Raw genomic sequence first — 21,010 nt, forward strand, 5'->3', positions numbered from 1 at the left:
TTGAAAATGGCCTTTGGTCTGGCGCTGCTCGTTTTGAACGTGACACTGCTGCTATGTGGAAATATAGCGTTCAGTGCACTGGTCGTCGTGCAGTGAACCCAACCTAGCGGATCGAAGGCTTGTGGTGGCTCTTGCGTGGCTTTTGCTGCTGAAGTCAGTGCAGAAATTAACAGCATGCATCCTATTTGGATTGAATCGATACATTTATAGTCTACCCGTAACAAAATTAAGCCTCTTATGACTAGTGTGGGTGCATCATTTCAGACTTCTGGGTTACATGTTTGCTGGCACGTTATATACATAGAATTGCTGATATACACTAAACTATTTTGCGATTCGCTTCGAGTCCAACATATCCAGGTTAAATCGTATTAGTAGTACAGATGCTTTTGCTACCATGCCGCCTTTGACGACAGAGGAAAGGAATTCACTGAAGTGGGAACAAATTTGCTTTTGAGGACAGACCTGTGAAGCATTTTTATTTTGCAAAAATGACAGGTCTACAACTACCATGAACAAACATGACTGGCTTACACACACTCAAGTGCTTGTATGCTCTGGTACATCCTAACAGCTAGAAAGCTTTTCTACCATGTTCAAAAGCATGCACAAGCTTCAAACAGCAGGTAAACCTCGGAGTTCCATAAAGTTGTGCGTACAAGGTTTGAACTATATCAAAAGGGACCTTAACCCAAATGCAATTAAATTGCCCAAGTGTTTTTTGTCCACAGAGCCTTGTCATGTGTGCAATGATGGCATGAAAAAATATGGAAGCAAGCCCAGGCCATAAAATTATATACATTTTTTTTTTCCATCTGAACTCTACCAGGAAACAGAGCATTATCAGTAGTGCAACTGTATTTTAGAGTATCAAAAAGATGGGCAATAACGTATTCAGTCCACCGGCATATAAACACACAAACGCTGGCATATAACAACACATTTCTATCATATTTACATGCTGCATTATGTACATACATGATTGCACCAAGCTTGGTTGCTTGTAACGACTTTCAGCGGCTGAAAGAAAATCCTTAGCTTTGTCACACAACTTAAGGTGCTGGACTTGTCGATGCTTTAAAAAGAAATGGCCAAAAGGCATTGTCTGGCTTATCCTGTGCAGTTACCGTACAAAATAAAAAATGAAATGAATTGAAAATGAAGTCTGAAGTTGCAGTCTATACATCTGCTGTGTGAACAACCACTGAAAGATCACATTTAGGCTTTACGAAACACAACTGCAAAAACTAACTTGATCTCAGAATGACGGCAACCTCGTTCCGAGATCAACTTAACCTTCAGATTTTGTAGCCCTTTTGTCAGCCACTACATCATGCAATGCAGTTGTGGCTGTAGATGAGGAAGCTTCCTCTCGCCTTTCAAGGAGTGACCGCCCATAGTACTTCAAGCTTGTCTTCTCAAGAGAGTCTGCAATTGCTTTCCTGTAAATTAAAATTACAAAAAAGACATTAAGGGCTTATGCATCTTCTTTATGAAAAATGCTACTGACTGCCCGCTACTTAGCCGCTGGTCAAATAGCTATGGATTCTAGCAACAAAACAGCTACGAATTCTAGCAAGAAACAAGGAAATGCACACCGATTCCATGTGACATGGGCACATTTGAACAGTAGTCGAGCGAACCTTGCCAGTTGTCAACCTCCACTGCAATAAACCTGGAGCATATTGGAAACGTGTTTCTGTCAAACAGTAACACATATGGCCACGTTCTATATAACATGAAAAGGTGGAAAAACAGACTTTGTATTTGAGCAAATCGCCAAACAACCCCATTGCAGTTAGACCTCGTCCAGAAGGTGGTTTTACATCATATAGTACATCACAGGACAGGCCGGCGGTGACCTGTAATGCCTAGGCGACACAAAAACAGCTACCGGCAGTGCTTCTTTAGGCACACCATCTCTTTTTCGCATGAAATAGGTTACTTTTACGCATTATTGCGTTCTGATCGCCTCCCTTCGTATCTTTCATTGTGACGTGTAGCTGGGTGTATTACTCAGGGGCGTGCGAATATTCGAAATTTCTAATATATGAATCTAATATGTCTGTTATTTGATTCGTATTCAAGAACTGATATTCAGAATTTTTGAAAATGACCATATTCACTGCAATGCTCGACTGCATAGACTGTGCAGTGAAACATCGTCAAAACGTGATGTGGCTGCTTTGTGAAGAGGGCCTTCCCGAAAGTATGCACAAAGCGAAACACCTGATGAAACTGGGTTAAAATGTCTGTCTTCTCACTTCAGTTTCAACTCAAATGCAGATCACGGTTTGCGGCAGCTCTCTCAGGCTTATTCTATAATGCGAGCTTTCAGTTAATTTGGACAGTTTTTCTGGTCCCTTGAAGGACAAATTAACGAGATGTTACTATACTCAGCAGCGATATGGCAGCTACACCCAGTTCCCTGCAGGCCCTTCCTCTACAAAAATATGGTAGTATAAGGAGTCCTGTATAATATTTATACCCGACTTTTTCAGTAGGGTACACGCTTCTATGCAATTCTAGTTTAATTTCATTTGCAAATACCATGTGAATTCTGAAATAAACAAGAAAAATTTTTGATATATATAGGTATATATTTTTTTCACTGCTCAGATAATCAATTCGATTCAAACGTTTTTTTTTTCTCCCCCCCCCCCCCCTTCCCCCTCCATATTTGTATTCGAAAATTGCAATATTCACAGACCCCTAGTTACCTCTTAGTCGTGGTTTAAGATCGTGTCAGACGGAGACTCAAAATTTCAAATTTCTGTAAAGAACGTGATTTGACAGAACACACATAAATTAAGCCATACCTGACAATTATGTAATTTCTATTGTGCCCTATTATCTGTACATAATGGCTCTAAATAATTTTCAGGACGCTGATTGCAATTCTTTTGACACATTCTGGAATCAGTAGTCACATAAACGATTCAGCACATTTTAGAGCTTTTTAAAATGCTGATGTGTGCCGAAGGAGCGAACAAATACAGACATTTTAGAGCAACACCAGCGTATACGGGAAATGCATTGACGTACATTTTAAAACTTTCCTGGAGGCCCAAAATGTAAGGTCCAGCAATCTGAGGCACACTATATCCCAGCAGTAACAGGAGTGAACACAAAACAAACTGCACACGCATTTGTGTATGGTATAACTGAAGTAGCCATAATTAAATTATCACCACTCCTAGGCCACTAAGAGTATCTACTGTTGAGAGACCTTCTGTAAGCTCATTAGACTACTGACCCATTTATTAAAGCCAGCCATGTACAGTAAAACATTGTTAATACAGCCTTCAAAATTAGGAAAATTTGAACCATTACCAAACTTCTGTCAAATGGCTGTGTAGGTATGTAACTGGCACCCCAAGCATGATTATTCGGATGCTCCGCATTTAGCTTTGGTTCCTTCAGCTGGGCTCTCAAAGTACATAGTGCCATGTCAAGGTATGATCTACTTGATCAGCCAAATATTCGTCCTTGAGCTCGAACTGCGTAATATAAAATGGTTCCCGCGCCCCTCTAACATGCGCGCAATGATAGGTATTTGATAAATGATAGTCTCCAGCTGCGTAGTTTCATTTAGTTTTGCCAGCCAGCACTGATGGCGCCTACTGGCCTCAAAGATCAGCCTGCTAACTGAGCCTATTGGCAATTTTCATGAAATCGTCACCACGCTGTAGCAGCAGCACAAGCTAATCTAAAGGATCAACAGTAAGTAGAACCAGTGCTTTGTTGGCGCATTCAAACATTGTTTCCATAATTTTTCTATCAAAATATTGGCAATTTTCATGGCACAAACACTAGATAACAGCTGCGCAGCATATCAAGCACTTGTCATGTGCTGTTTGCAGCTTGTGTTGTGAAGCCTCCTCAGATGCAATGCCGCATGCAAAGAAACTTCAGCTTTACCACATTACACATCGAAATGCGTCCTGAAGACTCGTGCCTTTATGGAACAATTACGATTTTGGCACTCCAGATACTGAGCATGAATTTAAAAATTTCGCCAAGCTGGTAAAAAAATCATCACTATCTACGAGTCTTCGCCTTAAAAGCAGATAAACGCAGGCAAGGTTTGCACTAAATGAATTTTCCATGTGAGTGGCTTTTGACAGTACTGGAGGAAGCCATTCGATGACTCAACATTCGGATAATTAGGATGTTGCTTTCACTCCCTTGAAGTTCAAATTAACGAATTAAAGAAGTTTTACTGTAATAGCAGTAGTAACATTAGTAGCGGCAGCACTGAACAGCTTCACTATTACCCACAAAGCCTCTACACGACGTGGTATTAAAAATGCTCACCTGAAGACGTGTTGACTGAAGAGAAATGCTGCCACGTGACCGCAGTCAACATAGCGTACTTCACAGCCAGGCCAGATTTCAGGCAGAGGCTTCAGTCCCTCACGAAGCACGTATGCATCCCTTGTGGCTGCCACGCAAACAGCAAGGCCCGGATCAACGGGCCGTGCAAAGTTCTCCAGGTGGGTGCATTCATCCATGATGCCCCTCATGAAGTTCAGCGCCTCTGCCGGCCGCACGTGTGGGCTGGACTGGAGTGCTAGTGAGATGTCACTGTAGTCCTTCATGCTGTGCGTCATGTTGCGGGCAAACTGTTGCCCCGCCTTGAATGCTGCATTCTGTAAAACAGAATTGATATCTTTAGCTACTATAATTGCTGGTGAATGCTTCAGAATATATCATTTTTCACTCTAATATACTGCTGCAAGGGTTTGCAATCTTTTGTTTGCTGCTGCCACACGGCTTCTTCTCCAACGCGAGAGAAGAAAAAATTATATTGAATGGTTGCAAACCACAAACAACTGCCTCTACAGTATTCCCGAATATCATGATCACTTTCCGTGCCTTATCATGAAAGTTTTTTGACAGATTTAAATTAAAGTGCAGCCCTCCATGCTTCATTGACCACAAGGCGCACTTGGTGTTATGTCACTGCCGCAGAGTTCTGTATTTCTCGAGTGCCACATATGCTGTCTGTGGCCCAGCCAAACTGCATATCTACAGAATGTGTGCATACTTGTCTGGATGACAAGCAGACACATTTGCTTTTGCAAGTCACTAAGTGTAAAGAAAGTGTGGCTCCTTTCATAGAGACAAAGATTCTTGACAAGAGTAGAGACAGGATAATGTGAAATCGTTTAGAAGCTCACCGCATAAAAAAAATTGGTAGTGAAAATGTTTGCACCCCGTATTAATCTGCGTTCGCAGCCAAGAATTTTCTAAAAATGCATCATTTTTAATATGTGTGCGTGCATACATGTCGTTCCTGTTGTTGTCTGTGCTATAATATTGAATAATCAGTACTCACAGTAAAAGCTCGTTAATTTGAACTTTATGGGACCAGAAAATGAAAAAAATTTAAATTACCTACTCAAATTATCGAATGTCCCTGAAAAAACTATGGTGAATTTATTTCCTGAAAGATTAGGCAATGATCACCTGCTGTTCAGACTAGGACAGTACAACGACGGCTATTTTTCATATTTACGTTAGTGCTACATTGCTTGCTTAATTAGAGTGGGGCTTTATACATTGGGTGGTAGCCTACGCTATCGCATCATACTCTTAAAGGCGGAGCTTAAGTGTCCGTAATTACTTTATCACTGATGCTGAGTGCATGTCAGAGGTGCATGCAGTTAAAGTTAGAGGAGCGCTAGCTTAACGATCGCTTACTGCGCTAATCGTACCTAAACGTGGCTTCTCGATGCGAGACCTGCACTGGCTTGGACTGCACCAACAATGGAATGTATCCATATTTTCAAATTAACGGGGGCCGACTTACAAGGTTCTAGTTGCAAGTCTTGGAGGTCACGTGGGATAGGGAGCAGGCAGTTGCCACCATGGCTACCACCTGCTATGCTCTGGTTGCCGTGCAGGTCATGGTGCCAGCTGGGTTTGACTCTTTCTTCCATGCATGATTTTACTTCGCTTTACCTTCTCTCCCTATTTTGAACACAACACAGCATCACGACAATGCCACCCTATCATGGGAGCATTTCTTCGGCCATGTGGCAGGTGCCGAGCTACCCAGGCACAGTGGCATGTTGTTTGAATTATCCTGGGAGGGAGAGACTCACATCTGAATTAACGGGAATTTTTATAGAGACTTTTGTGGAGCTTGGCCGAACCACGTCATCCAGTTCAATTCACCCAGAAACTAATTACTGAGGTTCCAATGAGTGAGCTTTTACTGTAGCTGCAAATATATGTGCTCCCACTTCCCAGTTTTCTCTGCACTATATTTAGCCTGCACAAGAGCATCCATTCCATTTTCACCTTTTCTGGTGTGTGAATGAGCTGTTCAATTTCTTCCCGGAAGACCTGGTCAGAGAAATACTGGCTCTGTAGGAGCTCCCAGGGAATAGCGCCACTCATGACTCCCTGCAGTGGAGGAAAATGAACACTTGAAATGTACGCTGAACCAAAATTAATGCAAGAAGAGCAGCGAGATCTCGTTAACTTGGAGCACCAAGGTGCTGCATCTGCTTCTACAGTATTCATCCGCACTTTACAATCATCTCATTCTTCACTAGATATACCAGATAAGTACGGCAGATGAATGAAACAGAAATCCTAAGTTGCGAAATTGCAGCATCCTGGTAAGAGAATTTCGCTTCACAATGATCCTAATAAGCATTCTAAACTGTCCTTTTCAGCCGACTTTCATGCACGCTAAAATGACGTTAAAAGGAGCACACTTTTAGCTGAGTATGACCATGTGAAAAATTTCAAATCTCAAGATCAACTTGCCTGGGTAAAAACACATGATGCCGTTGTCCAGCTAAGGCAGGGAATGATGCCTAGTGGTTTGGACCAGTTAGCCCCAGCCAGTGATGCCATCTGCAAAGAAGTGCAAAAACATCACAAGAGGATAAAACAGTGTATGTGACATTTCCTCGTAAGTTACCAGAATCATAGAAGAGTGCAGGTTAATGCAGGCCTCTCTGGCTGCCAACCTGTACTCTCTTGAGGCTTGCTTCTAACATCTTATTTAGTTTATTTATTAACACTCTGCAGGCTGCAAAGCCGAAGCAGGGGTAGAGCACAAATACAGAATAAACACTGATAAATATACACACCAAAACGTGAGCAAAACAACACAAGAAACATGAAATATTAAAATATGGTAATTTGTACTATCAAGAGATTGAATACAGTAAGCCAGCAAACTATTCCATTCAGTTAACAATCAGCCGAAAGAAAACGTGCTGAAGTAAACTGGTCCTAGCCAAGTGTGGAACTAAGGAAAAGAGGTGAGAAAGTCTGGACTTTTAGGCTCTCAATAATGATAGTGAACCTGACCCTGCACACAGAGGAAATGAGGATTTCACTCTTGGCTATGACCAAACAAGCGCATTCATCACATACATTTTTATGCCTCTCCTGCCAGAGTAGTATAGTGAACTGGACATGAAATATAGTTAACTTCCGTGTATTTCCTTTATCTCTCAGTTTTCAGCTGCGGTTCCGATGTTTGCAGATTCAGCCAACGTCAAACGTAGACCATTTGTGAAGCATACAAATGGTCTACGCTTCTTAGAATGCATGCTTGTTACAGTGATAGAATTTATCTTCAGGAAGCTCTGGTCAGAGCCTAGCATTTTAATCTGAGATATCAAGAAGTAACAGTAATTTTGCACAAAGTATTCAGTTCTGAAGGACTCCTGTGCTCCTGACCTGTTTGGCAGACTAGCAATGTAAATAACTTCTAGAATTATTCTTCATGCTAATGCCTAGAGCGGCACCTAGTGACATGCCTACAATGCCACTATCTCTAGAGCTTCTCTAGAGCCACCGTCTTCTTCGCACTATGCCACCACTGACAACTGAGGCACAAATAAAATGTTCTTCGTTAAAGCCAATAGCCCTGTTATTCAATCAGTTCTACGAGGACTGCCAATCGTTGCGAGTCCTCTTCAAAACTTGCATAGCAGACATGTTGCCCTATTTAACCATAGTGCCAAAACAGTACATGAGCTTTCAACTGTTTTAATATTGTGCATCAGCACTGCTTTCTCAGAGACAAAACGTAATGCAACATGTATCTGAGAGAACTTCCTGTCAAAGGTTCCAAAAAAATTGAATGCAAAACAAATAAGTTCCCCCAATGACTTGGCCATCAAGGCACCTATCTGACCTTGAAGTGTCAAAGAACACAAAGCTCCCACTCACAAGGCGCAGCAGTGAGCTGCTACAAAGAATTGCAGACATGAAAAGCTTACGTGACCACCCATAGAAATGCCCGTGATGCCTAATGGTCCAAAACCTTCACGTTCGCACCAGTGCAGGAGAGCCATAGACTCAAGCACGAGGCAGCCGCCCATCACAAAGATGTCAGACACACAGTGCAGGTTTGACCGCCTGAAATGTTGCATTTGCAATTAGTACTGCGCAGCAAAGATGAACACAGGGGTTCAGATGCTTTGCCCTTCAAGTATCATGTTGTCTACAGCGTTAGACACCATTTCATGCATGAAATCCCGCAGGCAGAGTCTGTCAGATTACAGCCATGCTCTCATAGAATGAATCATGAAGTGAAACAGGAGCTATAGTAGTGCAGACATACACAGACAGAAGAAGACAGACACGTACCTGTCCATGGCTGTTTGCGCTACTAGTACCCGTTTCAATGGTTCGTCAACTAGCCCAACAGAAGACTATTCTAATGTTCACATAGTTTTCAGGTGAACTGAACAAACAATCTTTTTTCTATTGCTGCATGAGCCACAAAACGAAACGCAAGCCTCCCTATACGAAGACTAACACGCTACTAAGTGTGCCATGAGGCCGTCAGTAGCAGCTAGCACTCACAAGAGCTGAAGTCAATAGCATCATGTGCAGTGTGCAGCAAAAAAGAAAATGCCTTTAGACTTGCCAATGAAGAGAGCTACAATGAAACACAAAAATAATTAGATAAGGATGCATATAAAATGACATACCAGTGCTAGAATTTTTGCAAATGCTTGAAAACGAATTGTTTAGTAGATTTTGTTTACTGCATTCAGATGCTGCTTTCATTCCTATTTGTCACAAATATGTCAGTGCAACAGAATTGCCATCAAATAAAAAATTACCACTGACTAGTCTGCAAATGTGACAGCCAGAGAATGCACCAAAACAGAGTAAATATGCATTATTGTTCTGACAATTAACATGTTAGTTAAACAACACAGATTATTCAATCTGGTATTCAGATATGTGGCGCAAACAAAGACAAACACAGGAGAAGATCCACAACACACGCGCACACTATCAACTGTAAGACGAACCGGAAAACACTTCCTCTTCCACACTCAGGCACGTCTCAACTTCTTCTTCTCATCTTCCTCGTCTTTGCCAAGGGGAAAATGTCACACTCTTCCTCGCAGACCATAACCTTGTCCAAACATGGCGGTGACCAATCTCTTCTTTCTTTTCTTCTATTCTTCCTCTTCTTTACCAAGGGGATATATAGACACTTTCTTCCTCTCAGCCCAAAAAACATCAACAAAACAATACAGTCACAAATTCTATACTGTCCTGTAAATCCACACCACTGCATTGCCCAGTAACTCCTACCACACTGGACAGGTAAATATCACCACATAGTCACAAATCATGCACTAAAAACACCACCACACAAATACAGCAAATACAGTAGGACATGTCCATCTACACACCATAACTTAAGTAGTCCCTATCTATTGAGAAACTATATCTTGCCAACATCTAAGAAGCCACGAGGCCCATGTACTTAAGGGGGAAAAAATTCTGCAAACTCCCATGGCCCCAAAAACGTAAGATGAGTCCAATAACAACTTTAGGTCAAGAATAACAGCTTGAGGCCCGATAATAATCTCGTTCTTTGCATAACTCAAGAGAATTGCTCAATAAAATTTAGTTCTTTTCTACGTAAACTCAACGATGCTTCACTAATGCATCTTTCATTTTTCTTCTGTATCCAATATGCCTCTAAAATTTCGCGTGCCATCTTATCCCGACTCTTGCCTAATATGTTTAACCTACTAAACAATGGCTCACACTTGCACTTTTGGCAGTGCAAGGCTAAATTTGACCCTTTGCCATTTTCTATGTTCTTCTCATGTTCCCTCATTCTATCATTAATACATCTTCCTGTTTGCCCAATATATAGATTACCGCACGTCAGAGGAACCTCATAAATCACCCCCACCCGACATCCAATAAAACTCTTAACATGCTTCTTCTCGCATTGCCCTTTGTTTTTTCTCCCTATTATTGCACATAACCCACCCAGTTTATTGGGGGCAGAATTCTTTTGAAGTGATCAATTTTTTAAAAGATCAAACCAATCTTGGGTACTTTTTTTCTATTGATGTAGAGGATTTGTTTTATTCGGTGCCACATTTAGAATTGTTTGAATCGGTGCGGGAATGCATTGAAAGTAATGGGACTATAGACTTTCAGAACTCTTCTGGTGTCAATGTGGACAATTTTCTAGCCCTTCTTGAGTTTTACCTTAAGTCCACTGTTGTATCGTTTGGGTCTGATTTGTATGTGCAGAGAAGGGGCATTTGTATAGGGTCATGTGTTGCCCCTGTTCTATGTAACATCTTTTTATCCTGTGTTGACAGAGCAATTTATACAGCCCTTAATGGATCAGGTTTTAAAATATTTAGATATGTTGACGATTTCCTAGTCATTGTGGATAAGGGCGCTGCAGTGAGTCAAAGTGTGGAAAGTGTGCTTTCTATTTTTAAGATACAAGGAAAAGGGCTCACGTTTACTCATGAGCTACCGGTGGACAACAAATTGCAGTTTCTTGATTTAAATATAAAAATTTGTAATGGCGAAGTGTGTTGGAAATATTTTCCCAGGGCTAAAAAAGAGCTACTTCCATATGGATCAGCCCATTCAAAGACTATAAAAAGAGGGATAGCTTCCCTTTGTTTGGAGTCGGCTTTGTTGAAATCATGTGTACATATGGCAGAGGAAAGCTTTAATAATCAATTACAAAGACTTGATGCGGCTGGTTTCCCGGGTATGATTATATGTGGGGTGGCAGAGTCATTGCTTCAAAAAATGAAAGGGAAAAAAAGATCGCCAGATATGTTGAGGAATAAACGACCACAAGTGATCCCTTATATACATAGAGTTTCACACGGCCTGAAAAAAGTGGCTAGTAGGTTTGAGGTGCCACTTGTGTTTTCTGCCCCCAATAAACTGGGTGGGTTATGTGCAATAATAGGGAGAAAAAACAAAGGGCAATGCGAGAAGAAGCATGTTAAGAGTTTTATTGGATGTCGGGTGGGGGTGATTTATGAGGTTCCTCTGACGTGCGGTAATCTATATATTGGGCAAACAGGAAGATGTATTAATGATAGAATGAGGGAACATGAGAAGAACATAGAAAATGGCAAAGGGTCAAATTTAGCCTTGCACTGCCAAAAGTGCAAGTGTGAGCCATTGTTTAGTAGGTTAAACATATTAGGCAAGAGTCGGGATAAGATGGCACGCGAAATTTTAGAGGCATATTGGATACAGAAGAAAAATGAAAGATGCATTAGTGAAGCATCGTTGAGTTTACGTAGAAAAGAACTAAATTTTATTGAGCAATTCTCTTGAGTTATGCAAAGAACGAGATTATTATCGGGCCTCAAGCTGTTATTCTTGACCTAAAGTTGTTATTGGACTCATCTTACGTTTTTGGGGCCATGGGAGTTTGCAGAATTTTTTCCCCCTTAAGTACATGGGCCTCGTGGCTTCTTAGATGTTGGCAAGATATAGTTTCTCAATAGATAGGGACTACTTAAGTTATGGTGTGTAGATGGACATGTCCTACTGTATTTGCTGTATTTGTGTGGTGGTGTTTTTAGTGCATGATTTGTGACTATGTGGTGATATTTACCTGTCCAGTGTGGTAGGAGTTACTGGGCAATGCAGTGGTGTGGATTTACAGGACAGTATAGAATTTGTGACTGTATTGTTTTGTTGATGTTTTTTGGGCTGAGAGGAAGAAAGTGTCTATATATCCCCTTGGTAAAGAAGAGGAAGAATAGAAGAAAAGAAAGAAGAGATTGGTCACCGCCATGTTTGGACAAGGTTATGGTCTGCGAGGAAGAGTGTGACATTTTCCCCTTGGCAAAGACGAGGAAGATGAGAAGAAGAAGTTGAGACGTGCCTGAGTGTAGAAGAGGAAGTGTTTTCCGGTTCGTCTTACAGTTGATAGTGTGCGCGTGTGTTGTGGATCTTCTCCTGTGTTTGTCTTTGTTTGCGCCACATATCTGAATATGATGATGCACCAACTAGCCTCTCAAGCCGTTATTTTGAGATTCAATCTGGCTATTCATCCCTATTTTAACAAGGCTGAAAACCGCAGACTGGAAAATATGGTGATGGAGACTTCATCCTAGCAAAGATATACATATGGGTGTGTCCAGATAAGAATGGTAATTGAGGTCCTATGACCATTTTTTGTTTTCAATGAAATTTTTATATGTGGTAGGCAAATGTCTCGACACAAAGGAATGAACCTTAGTTTTGAGAGATATAGCGTAGATTTCTCGGAAAAAAACAAAAAAACATATATCAATGCAGGTGGAAAATGCAGTTTTTGCCATTTCAAAAGCAGGTTTGGAGATCTGCTGTTTCATCACTAAATTTTTGTCATCTATTATTTTTCACTCACTAAAACTATGCAACTTTACTTTTATAAAAACTGTCAGAAACCCGTTTTGTTGTTGCAGCTGATTTAGTAAAAAATTGCAAACTTTGCTTCAGGAGCAACGCATTGCAAAAATGTTCATTTTCAACCTTACATACTGGCATGAAGCCTTAAGCTGTTCGCACTAAACTTTTTTTCTTTATTATGCAAGTTATGTTCTTAATTTCAGAAAATTTGGAGCTCTAGATTGCTAGGTGTGTTCTCTACAAGGCATTAAAGTCACCCAAAATTTGAAAACATAATAAAAAGAGGCAACTTTGATTCCAGTTTAGAAAAAGAACATCATCTTCGATTTTTATTAAGATCCCTCTTAAGAATCCTCAGTACCTCTGAAATATTACGGAATAAAGAAGTGGGTTCCATTATATTGTTTAAAATTGTAAAAATAACTATAAATCCCAGCACTTGTCTTGAAAATTGCTAATATTGAGCCCTACATTCTGGCAAGGCTCAATAAGTGTTGCCGCTAAAACATTTTGTATTATATATGGTTGCACGTTCGAAGCTCTTACGCTGTGACGCATTATCCCAAAATTCGGCCGCTTGCCTAACGTCACCACTGTCGCAAGCATGAATTCCCATGAGCCTCCAAATTTGCCCGACATGATTTGACAAATTGTTTGAATCCAGGACTCGTTCTTGATTTCTGGAAAAATTTGAAGCTCTAGAGTTTTCCCGTTATTTCTACATTTTGAAATCTGCCAAAATTCAAAAATATTAAGAAATAGACAATTTTGATTCAAATTTTAAAAGCTACTCCAACATCTATTTAAGTACTTTATAAATATTAAGCAATAGAAAGTATTGAATTATGTGAACTAAAAATATAGAAATAAATATAAAACTGAACACATCTTTTTATTCTACAGAAATGCTTTGGGGCATCTCCTTAAGGAGTAGATGTCAAAACTATGATTCCTAATTTGCTGGATTTAGCTGTATTTTATTTTATGCAATATCCAATGCCATGTCAATGCTTATAACATCATTTTCTGCTTGTTGACAGGGTTGATGATAGCTCAAAATGAAATAAGTTTGCTTTTTTCTTGCAATTTTATGGGAGAACGCAAGTGACGCTTGAGCTTTTTCGCTATCATGTATTCTCTTTTTTTGTGAGGAGCAGTGCTGTTCAATCCAGTTCTTAATAATATTATTTTATTTCTGTTATAACAAAAATTAACAATACTACTTTTGAAGACCATTCTTCTAATGTGCACAAATGTACAATTATAAGGAAAGCCTTTTAAGCATGATAGGCTTGATGGAATTTTATTTATCTTTATGGCAGCAGCACGAATGAGCCGAGATGACTAGTATGCTTGTCTACAGAGCTATCAGCCCAGAAAAGAAAAGCAAGCCACCACAGAGCGAACCCACCGTCCACCTAACCTGCAAAGCATATCCCACATGCAATTTAGGTGAAGGGCGTGTTCGCTAAGTATTGGCTCGCGTTTTCTCTGAGCTAGATAGCTCCATCAATAAGGATATTCGTCATTTCAGCTCATTCGTATTGTTGCTATAAAGATAAATAAAATTCCATCAAACCTATCATGCTGTGAAGCGCTTTTCTTAGTAGTATTGTTAATTTTTGTTATAACTGAGAAATAAAATATTGCGTCTTCTGTGTCGAGACATTTGCGCACCGCACATATAAATTTCATTGAAAACAAAAAATGGTCATGGGACCTCCATTACCGTTCTTATCTGAACACACTCATATATATATATATATATATACTTTTTTTTTTTCCGATATCAGCGACAGTCGTTACTCTGCTCACAAGTTTTGGAAAGTAATTTTCTGCTACATGTTTACTGCCCAGCTTTTAAATAGCACCTTCTGTATTACCACTACTGCTGCCTCCATTAGCTTTGTTAACAAAAGAAAGCTAAAAAGACTAGTGGTTGTCTACAGCATGGCATTGCATTATCATATGTATTTCTTTAAGTATGTACAAAAGATATACTTACACTTGGTCCTTGGGTTTTCTTAGACCATTTTTCACATGTTAAGGCCTTATACCAGATGCAATTTTCACACATGCAAAACCAAACATTGCTTGCTATAAAAATCTACATGCAGTAAGACATTCTTTTAAAGTCTGTGGAGAAAAAATCCAAATGAATGCATACGATGAAAGACTCGAAATATGGATACACCAGTAAAATATTTATCATTTAAGATTCAGTAGACGTATTTTGAGGTTTGTTATAACTGACAGTATTTCAGCAGTACAATTCATCACCACCACCACCAATCCGACTACTACCCATGCAGGGCAAAGGCCTCTCCCATATTCCTCCAATTAATCCGGTCCTGTGCCAGCTGCATACATCTGATCCTCACAGTCATCCATGCACCTAGCTCTCTCCTGCACCATGCTACACTAGCCTTTATTTGGAATACAATTGGCTATCCTTGGAGACCCCCGTTATCTTGCCTTCGTATTCTTGATTTCAACTAGAATTTCGTTACTGGTGTTTGTTCATAGACGTATTCAGAACACTAGCTATTTCTTAACAATACACCTATCATTTTGCATTTCATAGCTCTTTGCATGGTCCTCAATTTAACTAGAACACTTTTCGTTAGCACAATCAATATTTTTCAAAATACAGACAAAGCAACTAGCTTTTGCACAGGCAACACAAAACAACGAGAACACTATGCTGAACAGGTGTTACAGTACAAAAAAAGGATATAAAAAGGGTTCTCCAGAATTATGGAAGCCACTCCATTTTCTCTTAGAAGAGGCCTACACGTTAGAGTCCGTCTCCTCCAGAAATACTAGAAGAGAAGAAAGATCAAGGTTTTAGACATGTTAGCTCAAAATAACTAATTCTGCGCATAAAATAAGTGAGAGTGATGACCACTAATAGAATATAAGACTTCCTTGAAATACATATGTTCTACAGGGTCTGGACGAAATCTTGGTGTTTCCATCCCATTTTGCAGCATTGCGTAGACATATTACAGCGCCTCAGTGGCTCATTTGAGCCACTGTAATAAAGAGCACATCAGAAAAACCACAACAGTTTAACTACAGTTTTATTTCAAACAAACAGCAACATTGCTTTCTTGTTAAGGTAACCAGGAAATGCGATTTATTTTGGATGGAAAACAGTGCAAAGGGATGAGGAAAAAGAAACAAGAAACACACAGACGAGCACTGACTTGTAACTACATTTTTATTCAGAAAACAAAATATATATATCTATCTAGCATCACATGACCCTTCTTTCTACAGCACACATGCCCAGAGTACACCTCAGAACGCCACACCATAGGTCAAGGCTAAAACCCCTATAAACCGATATCAGGATAATCGCAAAACATACACAAACACACACGAATGAAAAAAATCTTTAAAGAAGACTAATGATCTGCACACTTTCTCGTTTGCTTTGGTGCAATCTTGGCAGTGCTTTTTAAATGGGAATACGCTGATTTGAAAAGTGACCTGAGGTGTTCCCTGAGCCGAACATTGATACACCGGCCGGTCTGTCCAATATACACTTTCTCGCATGACAGAGGAAGCTCATAAGCTACTGAACATGCACATAGTACACATTTTGATTTATGCGATACCGGATAATGAAAGGGGCTGTTTCTTAGGATGATAGGCCAGTAAATTTAGAAAAACATGGTTTTAAAAATGAGTAACTAATCACTAGCTCCATTGCAAGGAGTCATACTTTGGCCGAATGCTCGAAAGCATTCCTTCTATACACTAAACACATTTAACAACAACCTTCGAGCCCATTTCCTGCTCCCTAACACATTACAAAGAAAAACAACAATCGTTTAAATCTGTCACATGCAGAAAATCATACCATGTTTTTTTTTTCTGACTTTTTTTTTTAGTTAAACACTGTCACTGCTCAGGTTCTAGATCATATCCTAATCCTTCATTTATATGTAAAATATTTTGGCTCTCACTGCTATTGTTCCCCAGCAGATAGAAGATATGCATGCAGTTACCAAATAATGCAGCCAAAGGGTACAAACATTTTTTATTTTTGTGTCTTTCTGATGAAGGCATGAAAACTACCAAATTCTGGACAGCCCACTGGCTATATATGCTTAAAAGTAAGGTTTAAAAGTTTGCAGACTTACAGCATTTTCATTTACAATATCGCCCAATACAACATAAACTGTCAAATGTGGTTCTATGTACTAAATGTTGACTATGTGCTGGATGGGGACAATATAGTAACTGCAGACTGTAAAAGGAGTGTAGTCTGTACACCAAAAATAACAGCAGTGTGACCATGCTTATGGGCTACCACCTGTGCTTATCTACTAGATACAGTTTCGATTGATGGCATTTAAATACCACCAACCAAAATAATCTATTAAATCTGTAAATGAAAACTAAACTAAAAGTACCAGTTTGCAACATGCAAATGATAAAGAAAAAATTGTAGACTGTGAGAGACAATAGCTTCAGAGGAGGTAAGCTAACTCACATGGTCTCCTGTTCCAGCAAGGTGAATGCACATAGGTCGCAATGGGTCTGTTGCCCATCGTTTTGGCAAGAGAACTTGGAACCTGTTCAGAAGCAGTTCTTTCAGTTTCCACAAGTGTGTAGAAGCAACGGACATAGTAAAAAGACATTGAACCTCCTCAGCTTACCAAGCTTTGTGCGATTCCTTTGGCACACACTCAGGTAGGTACTGTACAAGGGGACTAACAAGGTGCCCTTCAAGAATGCGGTAATTTGAATGCTCTTCAATCTGCAAGGATATGTAGTATAAATAATGCTACCAGAATACAAACACAAAAGCCTCTGTGCAGGCAACATGCAGTGTAAGCACAAATGTTATTAGATGATTTTCCTATTCAACAAATTCCAATGATACCTCCACAGGTGTGTGTCACAGCTTGCATCCAAAATATAAGTTTATTCTTAGAGCAATACCCTTTTGGAGATACCTGTTGCACAGCTCAGTCACTGGCATGCTCTACGATCAGTAACGCATAAAGTTGCGTATTCTTCTAGCTACTGACTCATATTGTCCGCATCGTATGTCAGATTCCTATGCAGCAGTTACTAGCAGCTTTAAATGCCAAGTGCTAGCATAACATACGCATACGAACCTTGTCGATCATGACAGGATAGTCATTGGGTACAAGTTGTGCACATGTTTCACGAGTTGTCATTTTTTTCTTGAAGTCAAATATCCTTGAGGAGAAAAAAAAAAGTAAAATGGAATAAACGAAAGTGAAAGCACCAGTACTGTAACAATGAAATTTTCTCAACAACGCCTAGGCGGCTTTAACATTGCTGAGTTCACGTGGAGCTTCGGCAATTTAATTAGCCAGCGGTTCAAAGAAAAACCATTTTCTCGTCGCGCTTTCAACGTCTTGACTAGTTTTCAACCATCGCAAGCTTACCTTTTAATGTTGTCCGGCTTGCCCCAACCTTTGATAAAGTATTTCGACAGTAATGCTGTTCGGTAAACGGCATCAAAACGGCTCGTGCTTGCCATGGCGGGTACTGCGAATAAAAAAAGGAATTGCACACGTCATCTACAACAGTGATCAAATTATAGGCTACAGGTTGCAGTACTTTGTCTGACAAAATGTACGGATCTGCAAAACCAACGACTACACTGTGTGCGGAAGAGTGAATCTTCACAAAGTAGCGTTGGGTGAAGTGATCCGGATTCTTTCCGATAGCAAAAAATTTGCTGACGATAACTCGTCGACAGCAAAGGAACTTGCTATCGTATTTTCACTAAGATATCAATGCACAAACATATTAGGGCAGTTTTAAAGGTAAAACAGCAGCGACAAGCAAGCCAACTTACCGCTAGTAACAAACTTGCAATTTTTCACACCTCAAGCGCAAGCATGCTCCGGTGGACGTAGCAGCTGACCTTCGGATACGAGATAGAGCTCACGTAACGGCAGCAAACGAATTTGCGCACACTGCAAAGTCGTTCGGGCACTTTGTAACTGAAAACGCCCAAGAAGTGTTTGATGCTGGTGCTATTTATAAACGCTCCTCCCATGTAATCACCAGTCGCATTCTAACCAGCCACAACTGCCGAGAAAATGCGGTACCAAAAAGGCCTTACCTGTAAGTACTGGATGTAGCAAAAAAAACTTGACGCACGCTACATCAAGGCGGTAAGAAAAGGACTCTTCTCAAGGTATTATCAAAGTAAACTTTGATTCGCAAGCTGAACCTGCTATAACATCGTCGGCGACACAACCATCAACCAAACACTTAGCAAGTGACAACAAAAACATGTGAAAGTCACGCAAATACTTCAGCGTGTTCTTCAAGGCCGCTCCTTCGCACAAAAAACACATTCAATCTACAAGCTTGGAGTAGGAGCTGTATTTTTGTATAATCATTAGAAATAAATTATGGCAAAAAATAGTTATTTATTTGCATAACAATGTCATTGCAGCGTAATTTACGCTTGTTGCATTTAAGCATTACGCAACTGGGCCTGTTGTCATTACTTGTGATTGGCGTCTTCTTTTTTTTATTTTCGCGCAGCAAAGAGCAGCCGTGCAACGTCCCTCAGTCGGACACCGCTGTCATTAAAAAGAAAGGAAAGCTGCGGTTGCCGTCGAAGTCTGCCGATCAAATGCTCTGAAACGAAGAAGCTTAATGAATTGAAACAGGGCGACTGCAAATTTGGGACCTATGAATCCAAACAAGCGCCGAGACAGGGAGACAGGACGAGCATCCGGAGGCCAAGACAATTCCAAGTCAGTTAATTTAGTTCTCACTCTCTGCGTTTCAGCTTTGCTGGGCACCTCGTATTCAACGCCAACGGATCGTCCTGTAGACTATTTTGCGGACGCGGGTGCGTTTTCAGCTCAGTTCGCTCGGAGCAGTTTCGAATGGCGCATTTGCATAGAAGCGTATGTCCGACCTGTGCTCGCAAACGTGCACCACTGTCGTGCCTAGCAACGAGCACGATTATGTGCCGATAGTACACGACACCCGAGACTATTAGTGCCTCGTAACGTTTATGATTTTAATTCCTGCCTATTAGCATTGTTGCAGAAAGCCAGTTATTTTGGCAACGTACGCTGTCGCGCGCTATCAATAGTGTAACGAACATGAAACTTGCGCAAAGCTGACGAAACCAAGGTTAGGAACCTGCGTGTTTCCCGGTATTTGCGCTTTGAGGGAAAGAGACGAGGTTGAGCTGATATGCTTCTCTCCATAATTGCCGTCAGATAGGAAGTTGAGGACGTAGAGAACCTCGGAACGCTTTGTATGCACCCTTGCTCGCTGTCGTCCCAGAATTGTGCAGCGCTGAATTTATTTAGAACACTGCTTTGTTTGACTGGTGTCTTTTTATTTATTTATTTATTTATTATTATTATTATTATTATTTTGCAGGGGTTGGGAGGGGGAAAAGTGTTTTAGCGCTAAGACTCTGTGAATCCTTCCTTTTTGGTATCTTGCTGTGTCATGTTTGCTCATTCTAGTACTCGCAGGTGTTTTCGGCTTTATTCTCGAAATCTATAACGAACGAACTGAGGGTTAAAAAACACATTATTTCCACCGTTTTCTAAAGCTGCGATTTTATGCGCGTGCAGCGCTAGTGCAGGTCATGGTTAACTATACATAAATTAACTTAGAGAAATGAAGCAGAGGTCTGAGAATGAAGGGGTTACGTTGAAGCACTTGTGTCACTAACTTCCGCTTGGAATTATAGTCTTGCGAACTTTTGTAGCGTTTTGGTTAAGTATTCATTTAAAGTAAATGAATGAGCTTTTTATTTTGTTCTGTGTTAGCAAAGTACATAATCTATATGAAAAGTCTGGCTTCTGACATAAAGTTGTACACTCTCTGCCTTTTCTACTTATTTCTTAGAGCCCTCATTGCCAAACTGGCATTACAATGGGCAGGTTTATTTTCGAAAGCAATCACTATATTGTGCTCAAGTACAAAAATAAAGATCTTAAAGCATAAATGGTTTGCTCAGTGGCATATCAGTCACAAATTGTTCAAACAAAAATGAATCAAGTGGGCCATGCGTTCACTTTCCAAATGGGGCCCCATCTGTTTGAAATGCATAGTGGCAGCGGCAGATAATTTTTTCCCTGTGTCAGGTTTGTAATGGTGTGCACAAGCTTTTCCTGCGAGTCCACAGCTCTGGTCATTGCAGTTACTTGCCTTCTCTGTCCGATATACTAAATGTCTATTATAGTTACAGAGAACAAATTTGATTCCTGTTTTGTGATCTTTCTAGTTTATGGATACTTTATTGAATACTGGTGCCCTTTATTGTATGCTGGTGCTCTTGTAAATACAGATT

The 21,010-nt window shown here is 40.3% G+C and overlaps 2 protein-coding genes and 1 non-coding gene across 6 annotated transcripts in view; 1 reads left to right on the forward strand and 2 right to left on the reverse strand.

The window, feature by feature from the left end:
* Positions 1 to 446: 446 nt before the first annotated feature.
* Positions 447 to 19,006, reverse strand: LOC146190808 (protein ABHD18). Of its 2 annotated transcripts, none has more exons than XM_084601189.1 (12): positions 18,800 to 19,006; positions 18,114 to 18,216; positions 17,817 to 17,901; positions 17,352 to 17,452; positions 17,186 to 17,267; positions 15,417 to 15,503; positions 14,687 to 14,712; positions 8,256 to 8,394; positions 6,784 to 6,873; positions 6,310 to 6,414; positions 4,318 to 4,652; positions 447 to 1,442 (listed from the first exon to the last, which is right to left on the reverse strand). In XM_084601189.1, exons 2-12 carry the CDS (start codon positions 18,206 to 18,208, stop codon positions 1,292 to 1,294), a joined length of 1,296 nt encoding a protein of 431 aa, XP_084457315.1. In that variant the 5' UTR covers positions 18,209 to 18,216; positions 18,800 to 19,006; the 3' UTR covers positions 447 to 1,291. The 2 variants fall into 2 exon arrangements, with proteins under 2 accessions (XP_084457315.1, XP_084457316.1); XM_084601190.1 differs by lacking the exon at positions 18,800 to 19,006 and adding an exon at positions 18,530 to 18,671.
* LOC146190809 (small nucleolar RNA SNORA79) lies at positions 18,300 to 18,448 on the reverse strand. The gene has a single exon (XR_014707107.1). It is a non-coding gene; the product is annotated as a small nucleolar RNA SNORA79 (small nucleolar RNA).
* Positions 19,007 to 19,202: 196 nt separating the features above from the next.
* Ube3a (ubiquitin protein ligase E3A) overlaps positions 19,203 to 21,010 on the forward strand; it is a 41,425-nt gene continuing 39,617 nt past the window's right edge. For 2 of the 3 annotated variants that reach the window (XM_084601192.1, XM_084601193.1), the window contains exon 1: positions 19,203 to 19,445. In XM_084601192.1, coding sequence (XP_084457318.1) covers positions 19,381 to 19,445 — 65 coding nt within the window. In that variant the 5' untranslated portion in view covers positions 19,203 to 19,380. Of the gene's footprint in view, positions 19,544 to 21,010 lie in introns of all 3 variants that reach the window. The other variant, XM_084601194.1, reaches the window with a different exon arrangement.

This window comes from Amblyomma maculatum, chromosome 4, assembly GCF_055883805.1.
Source record: "Amblyomma maculatum isolate TAMU_Amacu chromosome 4, ASM5588380v1, whole genome shotgun sequence".
NCBI lineage: Eukaryota > Metazoa > Arthropoda > Arachnida > Ixodida > Ixodidae > Amblyomma > Amblyomma maculatum.

What these genes read in the sequence shown, in the direction of transcription:
- LOC146190808 (XM_084601189.1), bottom strand. Translation starts at nt 18,208, where the DNA reads ATGGCAAGCACGAGCCGTTTTGATGCCGTTTACCGAACAGCATTACTG. An exon ending in ATCCTGTCATGATCGACAAG is followed by an intron (nt 17,453 to 17,816) that starts GTTCGTATGCGT and finishes ATATCCTTGCAG; the next exon opens with ATTGAAGAGCATTCAAATTA. An exon ending in AGAAAACCCAAGGACCAAGT is followed by an intron (nt 8,395 to 14,686) that starts GTAAGTATATCT and finishes GCAACATTTCAG; the next exon opens with GCGGTCAAACCTGCACTGTG.